General features: G+C 38.4%; 1 protein-coding gene across 3 annotated transcripts in view; it reads right to left on the bottom strand.

Moving 5' to 3' along the window:
- The window catches only part of THSD4 (thrombospondin type 1 domain containing 4), a 333,359-nt gene that overhangs the window by 23,378 nt on the left and 297,509 nt on the right, over window positions 1-12,472 (bottom strand). For all 3 annotated transcript variants that reach the window (XM_030015385.2, XM_030015386.2, XM_030015389.2), the window contains 5 exons: window positions 11,649-11,745; window positions 10,488-10,730; window positions 4,967-5,096; window positions 3,029-3,233; window positions 323-496 (listed from right to left, as the gene is read on the bottom strand). In XM_030015385.2, coding sequence (XP_029871245.1) covers window positions 323-496; window positions 3,029-3,233; window positions 4,967-5,096; window positions 10,488-10,730; window positions 11,649-11,745 — 849 coding nt within the window. The remainder of the gene's footprint in view (window positions 1-322; window positions 497-3,028; window positions 3,234-4,966; window positions 5,097-10,487; window positions 10,731-11,648; window positions 11,746-12,472) is intronic.

The raw sequence follows: 12,472 nt of genomic DNA, 5'->3' as shown, positions 1-12,472 counted from the left end.
CTCAGGGCTAAGCAAGGCAGAATAATAAATCACAGCACACTCAGTATTTTGGGAAGTTCAGACACAGAGCCAATTCTAAATCCAGATGTTTGGCCATGTACCCGCACGCTTGCCCTTTCTATGCATTCTTGTATCTAACACAAACTCAAGATGCCCTCACGATCATTATTTTTTGTTTGCTCTTGCCTGTTTAACAGCTCAAGGATAAACACGGAAAACAAGATCACTCCTTTTATGGCTGTACAGATGTGTATTTTTAAATTCTGATGCAGATGAGTTGTTTTAGAAGATTTGGCAGCACAAAGATAATGACAAGCCTTACCGTGTCACTCCACTCTGTAAGGAACCAGCTCTTAGCACAGGGACCCATGTCGCAGTTCTCAATATCATTTGGCCGCAGCTTCATGTTACATTCCTCATCATCAACAATGTCTCCAAGGTTGCTGACGCATTTCACATCTCGGGTCCTCTGCCCCACTCCACAAGGCACTGAACACTGTAACAAAAGGGAGATTGCATCAGGACTATGCAAGAACTGCAGAGGTTTATGAGGGAGCTGGGAACGTAGAGCTCAATTATTCCTGCTAAGACATCCACAGAAGCTATAGAACTACTCTAGATTGCTAGGAATAGGGAAAAAAAAACCACATTAGTAGTTTTAAATCATATTCTCAGTCTGTAGTATTCTACAGTATACTATGCAGATACATTTGGAAAACATGTCTTCTACAGACCATGCTGCAGCTTATCAAAATGAACTGCTGGTATTTGAATAGCAGGTTGACATATTCTGCAGAATTTTGATCTTGACCTATAAGCAGATATGAAGCAAGAGAAATGCAAAGAAACACAACTTCTGAATCCCTCTTAGAAGTAAAGGTCACCTTCTCCTGCCCTCTTTTCTTCAACCTCAGAGAGTGCTGACGGCTATTGATATCTCTGCCTGATGATGTGAAGCACCCAGATCATAAAGCAAGATGGGAACATAATTTTCTGCTGTGTATGCATGATATGTTTTGATGACTCCTGTAAACACTCTAAAATTCAAGGGGGAAATCTCTGGGAATCTGCAGATTAAAGACTGCAGTACCTGCATACAAAGGTACCGAGCAGAGCTTCCAAAGGCAGCCTCACTGTTTTTTCCTTGCTTTTTGAACGCTTAATCATTTCTACTATATTTACATGTTAAAGTTATTTATCACGTAATATATACTCCCTACAGCAAGATACCTCACAGACTTCATCTTCAGACTGCAGCCATTTCTTCAACTGTTCATTCTAGAACACTGGCCAAAACCCAGCCTAGACGTGTGAGGTCATTAAATAGCAAAATACTAATAAAAACAACTACCGCATTGCTTATGTCATAAAGGGGGCGATTTGTCCAGAGTCACTCTCAAACTCTAGTCTGCTGCCTCCAAACTTAAAATTACCACAATGCCATATTTTCTAATCAGATTTAGATTAAAGTTTTTGACATTTGTATCTCAGAAAAAATGGTAAGCACATCAAAATCTTAAGATGGGCTTACTTTTAAGATCACAGACCTATCTCCAAAGGGAAAACCTAACTGTACTTCAGTAACCACAAACACAAATAAACGTTCTACTGAAACCAGTTTGTAAACTCAATTGCTCCTTTCTTTATGATGGATCTTCCTCATGCCAAGAACTTTAATTTTACTTCCAAGAGGAAATTAATCACAGAATTTTATTGGAATTATGCTTACATTCAGCCAGCTGCAATTTCTAAAGCATTTGTTTAGCTTGATTTACCATATACAGTACATGCCCAGAGGCTCTGTACACTGAAATACTTCTCAAAATGCAACAACACACAAAACCAGCTCCCCTTTTTCATCATCAACACAATAAAACAATCAAAACTTTACCTTTAATATAAATTTTACTATCCTTTAACTCCAGATGGATTTTAGTTCACCATGAATAATGAATTAACCAACCAATGTATCTTTACATTTGTCTGTCTAGGTATTTCTAATTCTTTTATCAGGAATATATCAACATATCACAGATATTTCATGACTAGGAAGGTAACAAAGCCACCATCAGCCTCAGAAATGCCGCCACTGAGGGAGTTAACTCACATAGACTTTACCGTGGGGGAAGAACCACTATAAAGCCACGCAAAATCTGCTGCATGACTCTTTAGCCTACCGTGACTGTGCAGATGGAAAGCTGTCCTGCTACTGCCAGTGCAGCTAGCCCATGCACAACACACTGTGTGCTGCAACATGCATTCCAGCACAGGCTGGGGCAATTAGGGGCAAGGAAGCACTTCAGCAGAAAGCAAAAAGGTTTAAGTTCAGGGTTTAAGCTGGAATTCTTCACTGTCTATCCACCCACATAATTCAGCAACTCTAAAATTTTTTTGCTTGTTTCAGGGCTAACTGAAAGAGATTTGTTTACCACTACACCTAATACACCAGGATATTTTCCCTTTCACACAGTGGCCGTGAAAGTATCTAGGATGGTTGTCAGGCTTTTGTAAGCAACACAGAAATTAAGGCTCAGAACTGTACCATCCACATTCATCTGAAAGTCTTGGCATAGACTCAAACCAACTACAGTAACAGCAACTACTGACTCTATCCTTAATACATAAATAAGGCTAAATAATTCCTGGAACTAAACTCTACATGCTATGAGAAAGAGCAGTAAGTTTGCCACTGCAGGCAAACCTATCAGGACTGTCCCAACTCTACTTCATATAGTATTTAAAAAAAAATCCAGCGCTCGGAAAGCTTGTGTACTTCTGTACACACACATCTGCGTGTTTTGTACTACACAATCACTCTTCAGCTTCTTTCTGCTTACTAACAGTAAACTTTAATGGTCATAATCAAGCAGGGTTTTCTTGAACTACGATTCATATATTTCCAAGGCTTTTCACATTACACCTCCCTGTTTTAAACAAAAACAAATTTCACGTTTGACTAGTGATACCTGGAAGAAAACTCTAACTCTTTTCCGAGATTTTATGCCCCACATTAATCAATCGTACTTACTGAAGTCCACTCTGTCCTAATCTGCCATTCACTGCAGATCTTCAGCTGGCAAGTGCTGGTTGTTTCTGGTTTCTCCAGGTGATGACAGCGGTATTGCTGAACTGTCAAGGTACGATTGGCATACATTTGCCGGCATAAGATCTGACGATGCTGCATACCAAGGCCACATGTTTTGCTGCACTCAGACCACTCCCCTATATCCCAGCTAAAGAAAAAAGAAAAGATGATGTATTTTTTCAGTAAAGATTTCTCGAATACTAATCTTAACAGAAGTCAGATGACATGATTCTGATGCCGGTACAGAATCTTATAAAATAACACTTACGCCTCTGCATGCATAACTTAATCCTTTAGGAAGACAATGTTATATACATGTAACCAATCTACCTGTAGTGGTTGATAATAATAAGCATACATACAGATTGCACAATTCATGGTTTCAAGACACATTACAAACATTAATTAAGCCACTAATAGCTAGGGGTTTTTTTTAAAGAATCTATCTATAATATATATTATTGCTCTAATGACACTTCCCAAAAATTTAAGATGTGTTGCATAAAATTTTTCTTCAGTAAAGGCTCTAAAAAAGGATAATAATAAAAAAAAAATCACATAATGAATCCAGGCATTCATTCATCAGTAAAACTGAAACAGCAAATGATAAGCAATGAATAAATACATTTAATTTTAGAGATGAAAAAAATCTTTAGATGTATTCTTCTCATTCCAAGATTTTATTGTATTTATTTAATCACTTTTGTATAAACATGTCATTTTCCCCTTTCAGTTTTCATTTCAAGCATGAAGACATACACAACTAAGGGAAGTATCCAAATTGTTCACACATTTTATTTCAGAACTCTTGTGGAGAGCAACCAAAATCTCTGTATTCTTTCTAATAAATATTTACACAGCTTTGTTTATATTCTTGATATTACCCTGTGTAAACAAATGAAGCTGAATTAATACGAGTTGTTAGAAAGAAAAAGGTGAGAAAAATGCTTGGTAAGAGAAGACATCTCCAAGCAAATGGCTTCAAAAGTTCCTGAGTATCTCATGTACACCAGGAAATTGCTTGTCAGGCATCTCTAACACTGTTAACAGCACTTACACCATTAGAAACTTCATGGGATAAGGAGTGGCCGCTTGCTGCTAGAAGAGAACTAAAGAATGTAACCACAAGAGAGATGGAAAATACAGCTGCTGACCTGAAATAAAGTTGCTATAATAGCAACTGGGTTTAACCCTTTTCTCTTCTTGGTATACACCCTGGATGAATTGACCCCCCCTTTTTTTTTGACTATTTAAAAGAAGTTGCTTAGGCAATTTTAAGTCACAGTGTCCTGACGGCAAGTGTCTTTTCAGAAGGAAATCACACCTGAGCTGGTTGTATTAGTGGGCTGGAAACAAGGACTACCACTTCAGAATCCAGTCTTCAAGTTGAAGAACTACTGAATTCCAGGAAAGAGAGGTGATGTTTATGAGAGAGTTGCTGTGAGCACTGTCAGCCTCATCTTTAAATACGACGCCATGGAATGAACAGGAGGGTACTATCGCACACTGATCCAATGTGGAGTGATATAACCTACAGAGCCTCTTCTTTAGACAGGTATATGCAGAAACCTGTCACTTGAAAAAAATGTACCCATAGAGAGACCACATATAGTGTGTATGCCTGAACAATCACACAAATTTTGAGAAATTACTATGCTCACTTGTTGCCAACCTCTCTTTTGTCTTCTCTGAATGCTATTGCTCCCTGTAAAGGGGAAGAAGGCCACCAACAACTAAGGAAAAAATATCCACTACACTTCAGGACACAAGTACATAGTACTTAGAAGTTCAAACTAATTTCCTACTTAGAATAGCCTCTTTCACATGCAAAACCTCAGTGACATTGGCTTATTTCACTTGACTTAAATTGTAGTATCTTACAAAGCTGGACATGGGAAGAGGTTGCAGGCCTCCTCTTCTGGAATGGGTTTGGTGCTGCTGTCACAGTAACTCTCAGACACCTCCTCGTGAGTGATTCTGTTGACGCAGTGGAAAACTGGATACTGTGACCCTGAAATGAAGAAGAAAATTAGGTGATGCATTGCAAAACACTCTGCAGTCATAACACTAGCATCCAACACTGATGCAGAAAGGAAAAGCATAACTTAACAACAGGAAATATAGACTAATATTTTATCCAAAATCTCCAAATATATGTGAGAGCTGAATGCTAGACTGTTTCCACTGTAGTATAAAGGGACGTCCTTAGTATACAGAAAGTACAGGATGGCATTGTAGGAAAGGCTGACAATACATGCTACTTGGTTTGCATGAGATCTTTATAGTGCAGAGAGTACAAACACTAAGTATTCAGACAATTTAAAAAAATGCAGCCAAGCAGCCACAACACAGGCTTGACAGGAGGAAAAATTTAGCACTCATTCTGTTGTGCTCCTGGAAATAGACTGAGCCTCCTTACTTTAGAGTTACGTGGTGAGTAAACACATGAGAATATTATCCACTTTACTTGTTTTTTTGAAAAGATTCATAACATAAAGCTTACAGGTTAAACATTACTGTAGACTACAGATTCACTAAAAATTACTACTCTCCATATTTAATGCTGTCTTTAAATATTTTTCATGCTAGAGCAGAAAGACAGAACTCTACTTCTATTACTATTGCAAATTGACTACCAAAATGATGACAAAGAGCAAGGTGCTAACATGCCTACTTGTATTTGTTAAGTGAAAAGTTGGAGTACATTAACAAGTTTCCTGACCCAGGTGATCAAGCAGCCAACCAGGAAAGGTGCTCTGCTACACCTGATATATAAAAACAAGGAAGAAGTAGTCAGGGATGTGAAAATCAGCGGCAGCTTTGGCTGCAGTGACCATGAGTTCAGGATTCTGAGGAGGGAGCAGGGCAAAAAGCAGGACCACAACCCCGAATTTCAGAAGAGCAGACCCAAACCTCTTCAGAGATCTGCTTGGAAGAATCCCATGAAGTAAAGCCCTACAGAGAAGAGGGGTCCAGGAGAGTTGGTTGATATTCAAAGACCACTTCCTCCAAGCTCAAGAAAGTTCTGCCTCAACAAGTAGGAAATGAAGCAAAGGTGGCAGGATGCCTGCATGGATAAGCAAGGAGCTCCTAACAAAACTTAGACATAAAAAAAGAAGTACAAGAGGTGTAAGCAGGGGCAGGTGATCCCGGAGGAGTACAGAGATGCTGTCTGATTGTACAACCCACAACTGCCAGTTCAATCACTTGAAGCTAGACCCACTGACCTAAAAATTGGGAGATTTTAGTTGGTTTAGGCTATCCTACAACAACTAACTCCAAATGACTAATTATTTATTGGTATTGAAGCCTTATTAGTGCAGATACTCAGAATTATGCAGAGAAAAAAAGCCATGAACGGGAAAAGTAACTCTGAACTGAAAGAGAAACATTTTGCTTAGGTTGAACCTAACTTTCTTCCACAGAATGAAATAAGCACAAGTGGAATGCTATTCAACCAGACAAGCAGATACACAGTTTACATTTCTTCCCACAAACTTTTCCTGGAATGCTTTCCTCCTTTTCCTGGAATGCTTTCCTTCTCAGATTCCTTGTTTGTCATTTTGCCTTTGAAATGCATGGATGATGTGTGATCGTTCTGAATAAGGCTGAATTTTTAAAGTAAAACTACACTGGCTGACCTTGATATTAACAATATACTTCATAATGTGGGGAAATATAGTGTACAACCTAAAGACAGAGTCATAAATGCCTAATTCTCAGTGTTTGCAATCACAAACAGAACGAGATAAAAAACAAAATTCCGGTGGTTTAAGCAAGCACTTTTTCAACAGAACTCATATTGCTCACACTCGTGCTGCTCTTGTCTGAAACACCTATGTTTATCTCAGAAAGCTACCGCTGTCTCAGGAATGCACCCTATATAATGGTGTCTCTAGACCGTGCATCAGAAAGATTGCAGAAAAGTGGTTTTTTAACATGTTACTGGCAAGATAGGAAGAAGCAGGGCACAAGTTAACAGTACAGTAGCTTCATCTTTCCGCAAAATTGGCTTCTCTTTTCCTTAGATCAAAATGTATGTCTGCACATTTACAAAAACCAAACTGCCATGCCTCTGAGTCAAAGGCAAAAAGAAGTCCCATCTTGCCTAGAAGACCTAGGCAATTTGCACAGAAAACTCGGCTGCATCTTTATTGGTATTTGTGTCTAAAAACCAGAGTAGAAAAGGGCTAGGTTACAACAGTTAAAGCTTACGTACATCAAATGTGGGTTTACTAAATCCTGCACTGTCAGTGACACTGGTTCGTAAGATTATCGACACTACAAATCTTAGGCCACTGGATTGAAGATCAGTTTTCTCCAGCTTTCCATTTCTAATTATCCACTTGAACCTGCAGTCTTTGTCTAAGATCTGTGGTTAATTAGCTCCATGGTTTTTACCTCCTGGAGCTCAAAACCTCTATAGATTTAATGGTAACTGCTAAATAATTTTTTAAATTGTATTATCATATTTTGTGATTAACAATTCAAACATCTCATCCCGGGTTTACTGAAGTCAATTTCCTTTGTCATGCAGCCAGCAGGTAACTTATACTTGTGATCAAGAAACAGAAAGAAAGGAGATCAATACATTCAGCTATGTATTAAAAAAAATATTGCACCAGAGATCTGTAGTAATTCTAAATTATAACTTTATAACTTTAAATAAAATAAGGGTGGCCGTAGTTGATGGTAACTGTTGGCTGGCACACTTCAATTTCAGGATAGAAAATTTGAAATTACAATTCCCACTGAAGTTATATTTGTTCAAGAATTTAATTCTATCAAAAGCAAGGCTTTGTATCTCACCAGCTAACTTACATTAATACTTCAGAAAAAGCTAGTATATTTTCTGAAACCTAAGGAAAAAATCAGCAGTTTGCACTCTTTAATCTCCTTTCTAATTCTTCTTTAAAAAAGTAAGAAACATGCTGCCATGGCTGATAACAAATTATCCCAAATAATTTCCAAGGTGTAGATAACAGTTTTAAGGACAGGTTGTGCTCAAAGAGGACGAAGTGAGGTACTCCTCCCGTAAGATCTTTCAGACAAAATCTGGATGAAGTTCCTGTGGCTCCAGGACTGGAGGAATTTGCAGTGCACCAGCCCTCTTCTCTCTGGACAACAGAGAGGGATAACACGCTACTTCACTTCACTTCCCTGACAGGATGCGGTAGCAGTTTCCACACTGTCCAAATTCTAGCAGATCTATTTGCTCAGTCATCTTAAATGGAAATCTGGGACAAGAGTTGGTGGCAGTTCTCATGGGAAGCATTTTCACTTCTTAAAAAAATGATAATAGATTTTTTCCAAGCCAAATTTTTCCTGAAAAGTGCTTTGCAATCTCACAGCTTTTCATCAAAACTGTTAATTTATCCTTCCTTTTTCCTTAGGTAGCACAAAAATAATATTTCTTTCTTTCTTCTTCCAACTTAGAATTTTCTAAAGTTATTTAGACAGGTTCATTTTGAAAAAAAAGAAAAAAAAGAAGAAAACTAAAGACCACGTATCATCTACATTTCTGCATGAGGAAATAAAGTAGCAGAAAAAAGGAAAACATGGAAAAAAGAAAAAAGAAGGAAGTGTCCTATATTGAATCATACAAAATGAAAATAAAGCCTTAAATAGCACAAGATTTTTTTCTGATTTTTTCACTTCATTTTTTATCAGCCTATATAACTTAGTTTGACTTGAAATGCCTTATGGGCATCAGAGATTCACATAGGCTTCTCACACCAAGATCACAAGGAATGTTCATACAGTCTCAACAGTGTCAGGATCCTACTCTCAAGGTCCAATTTCTTTTGAATTTAACTTAATCAGAACACACACACGTTCTCCAAATTATGGGAAAAGAGATACTAATTTTTGACAGTTCTCTTGTTGAATTTCATGGACTAAATTTAAGCTGTATAGGAAGCTGAAAGATATCCTTTGAATTCTGTTTTCCTACAATTTTGCTATCATCATTTTGACTCAGATTTCATTAATACCACTGCCAGTGGCTACTAGATCACTGAAGAAATGGTAAGAACTATGTTCAAATGTCCGTAAGGTCCACAGGAAATACAACCGACTTCTACGATGTAAAGGAAGAACACATTTACCCTGATGTGTTCCTGCAACTGCATCATAAATTACCTTATTTGGATACTAAAATTCACCGTGTATATGATAATTCAGACACTCAGCAGGCGATACTCACTGCTTGCTGCTAAACAATGATCAGGTGCAATTAAGGATTCTGCCCATATGACTTCTATTAACGGCACACAGTGTATTTAAATGCCAACCAAAATAATTCTGGTTTACAATCCCTCCTTTTCTCCGCAAAAAGTCTTCTGACTTTTATAGGCTGTAATTTAGCTCTAACACTTTTGCAGTAATTTCTCCAAGGAAAAAAGTTTTCTCAATACACTGGGAAGCAATTTTGACTGGTATCAATATTGCTGGATTTTTTAGCTCTATCTCTAGCTGTAACATAGACACTCATCTGGCCTTGGACCAAATTTGCAAAGCTTCCTCTCAAACTAATGAGGAAGCAAATGTTCTCAGTGGATATGAACTGGTGACGATCAGCTGAGTTCCCTCACTGGTATGTCTTTATCTCAAAGCTCTGCGATTTTTTAGGTATGGTGATGGGTGGCTATGCATAGTACAAAAGATTTCACTTTTACTATCACAAAAAACTTATTCTCCAAATAATTGCTTGTGCTATGCATTATTGAATTTGTGGTCACTGTGAATGTCTTATGGCAAAGATTAATCTGGCAAGCTCAAAGTAGTGTATCCATCACATCCCAAAAGCCCACTAATTACCAGTCCTTTTCCATCCCTCTTCCTTCACACTTCTCCCCTATGAAAACCTCAGTTTTCTGAAGTCACATTATTGCTGTTCCAGCAACATCCAATGAGGCAAAGATATGGCTGATGGAATCCATGTGAAACCTTGCCGTAAAGATCAGAAAACTATTGACAAAGACACAAAAAGCACTGAAGGTGCATCTGACAAAGCTGGAGAGGTCAAATGGAAGGATAACGGATGCCAAAGAATGTTGAGGAAAGCAGCTGTGTATCAAGGGTGTGAGAGAGAGCAGCTTGCCATAAAGCCCTGAAATATTTCCTTCAGAGGCAAATGCCATATATTCCCTTTTAATTTACATACTTTGTATTTATTATTTTTAATTTTGTTGTTTCTACTGATTTAAATACAAGCACACGTAGTAGTACTGACATGTCTTTTCCTTGTAAGATAACAGAAAACACCAGGTCCAGCAATGCTTTGTGCGTACAAGAGCTGCTGAATAGTCACACTGCTTCTTCTCTCAATGCTTCTACTCTCCCACGCTGGAATCCTCCCATGTGTCATCTATTTTCTGTGCATGGTGTATGAAGCACTTACCTTTCCCACATGTAGTAGTGCACTCAGTTTTTCCAATCTGTTTCCAGTTGTGTTCTCGGTTTTGTCTTGGTGGTTGCACAGCAGGCACCTGGTTTTCTGGCTGATGAGAAGGAAATCTTCCTGGCTGAATAACTGGAAAAGCTCCAGCTGACTGTCCAGTGAGAGTGTCTGTCTCCCTATGCAAATCCTCGTCCTCTTGATTTGTACTTTCTGGCATTCCTAACTGACCATTCAAGGGCTCCCCTGATGATGGATAATAACAAAAAAGTAAAATAATGAGCCTCACTTGCAAATATCAGTCTATGTTTTCATCCACTAATAATCACAACCGGAGCATCATTAAACTTGAAAGCAGCTTTAATCTGCTATGCAGAGACCTTCTAATAGTGTCCTGCGAAGATTGTGTTGTTTTAAACTAAGACAACCAAGTCTCAGCCAGCAAATACATGAAAAATTGAAGAATCTCCAAATGCATGGTAGCGTTAAAGCACCCAGTGTCAAAATTTCCCAAAGCTTTTTTTTGTACCATGCTCTGTATTCTGTGCCTCCCCATGTCACAGCACAGCTACTCCTCATTACAGACTGCAAACACACTTAGAAATTTGTCAAGGCAAGTCATGAACATTAAAAATAGGTCAAAACTCACTTGCAAATTTTCTACTGTCCTTCAGAACTTCATACCAGTACACACAGACATATCCACAGCTCAGTCAGGTGCACGAGCTGTCCATATTCTAGCTTGGGGAGGCAACAGCTTTGTGTTTGATCCTCTCCAGTTGGGAGAGGAAAGAGAAACCGCAAAGGATTGTTTTAAATTATCTCAAGCTCTGAAGAGAAAACTCATGTTCTATTTCATTTCTGAGACATGGTTACAACACTCCAGCTCATGCAAGGCCATGGTTAACATTTTAACAACAAAATTGTTACTGGAAGTAGAAATACGTGAACAGATTCCCTGCTACAGTATAAATAATCCCTGCCAGTATTAATTCACTCAAGTTACCAAATCTATGGCAGACTTTTCTTCCAACACGTAGGGTGAAATTCTGGGCCTCTCCCACATCAGTGGCAGCATTTACACTGAATTTAATAGTATTAATTTCTCCATTAGCTTATTGGGTAACGAAATACGTTTAATAATAGGAAATAGTGGCATTTTACCTGGCCTCCTGTGAGCAAGCAACTGAGGACTAATGACATTGTCTCCTGGGATGATATACTCATAATGTATACCCGGGTTAGGCTGCTGATGTATCATCTAAAAAGAAAAACAGCCATATATTCACTTCTTCCACTTGTTATATTACTAATGCTTAAATATGTACTTGAACTCATCAACTACGTAACATTATTTATCATTGGTCAGGATAGAAACAATGGTTAATGACTGTCTCAAAAAAATGCAAAAAAGGTATTTATTTCTGGAAAAAATACAAAAATACAGGTTACTATGTGTGCAAACAGAGTTAGCTTGTGATGGCAGAGAAACTATTTCTCTAAATCTTCTCTGAAAAATGTAAAACTGACATGCTCGGGGCCAAGGCGCAGCTGTGGGCTGCACCAGCCACAGCCTCGCCTCTCGCCAGCGTGGGCAGCAGAGGCTCACACCAGGCCTCAGCAGCAGAAAAGATGGTCCTAAGGTCACCAACGTATTCTCAGAGAGGAGCTTGACACATGCCTGAGGAAAGATAAGCAAGGAAGAAATAAAGCAGAGAAAAATAAATACCACAGACCCCAATCTACAAATCTAACCAACTGCCTTTTTTAAGGTTTATCAGTTGTACTTGAACAGAGCACGGGCAGACAGCACGTACGTGTTATTCTGCATGTACCATCTCACAAATCAAACTGTTCCTTTCATCACTGTGCAGCTACCTCTGCACCCCTCAATGGAGACTCAACAATCAACTAGCTAAAATTACTAACATTATGCCGCTCTTACCATAAGCACTGCTCAATAGAGATCAAGTTAAAAGATTACAAAG

This window comes from Aquila chrysaetos, chromosome 5 (genome assembly GCF_900496995.4).
Source record: "Aquila chrysaetos chrysaetos chromosome 5, bAquChr1.4, whole genome shotgun sequence".
Classification (NCBI taxonomy): domain Eukaryota; kingdom Metazoa; phylum Chordata; class Aves; order Accipitriformes; family Accipitridae; genus Aquila; species Aquila chrysaetos.
The sequence above is the reverse complement of the archived record's forward strand: the minus strand, read 5'-3'. Positions and strand labels throughout refer to the sequence as shown.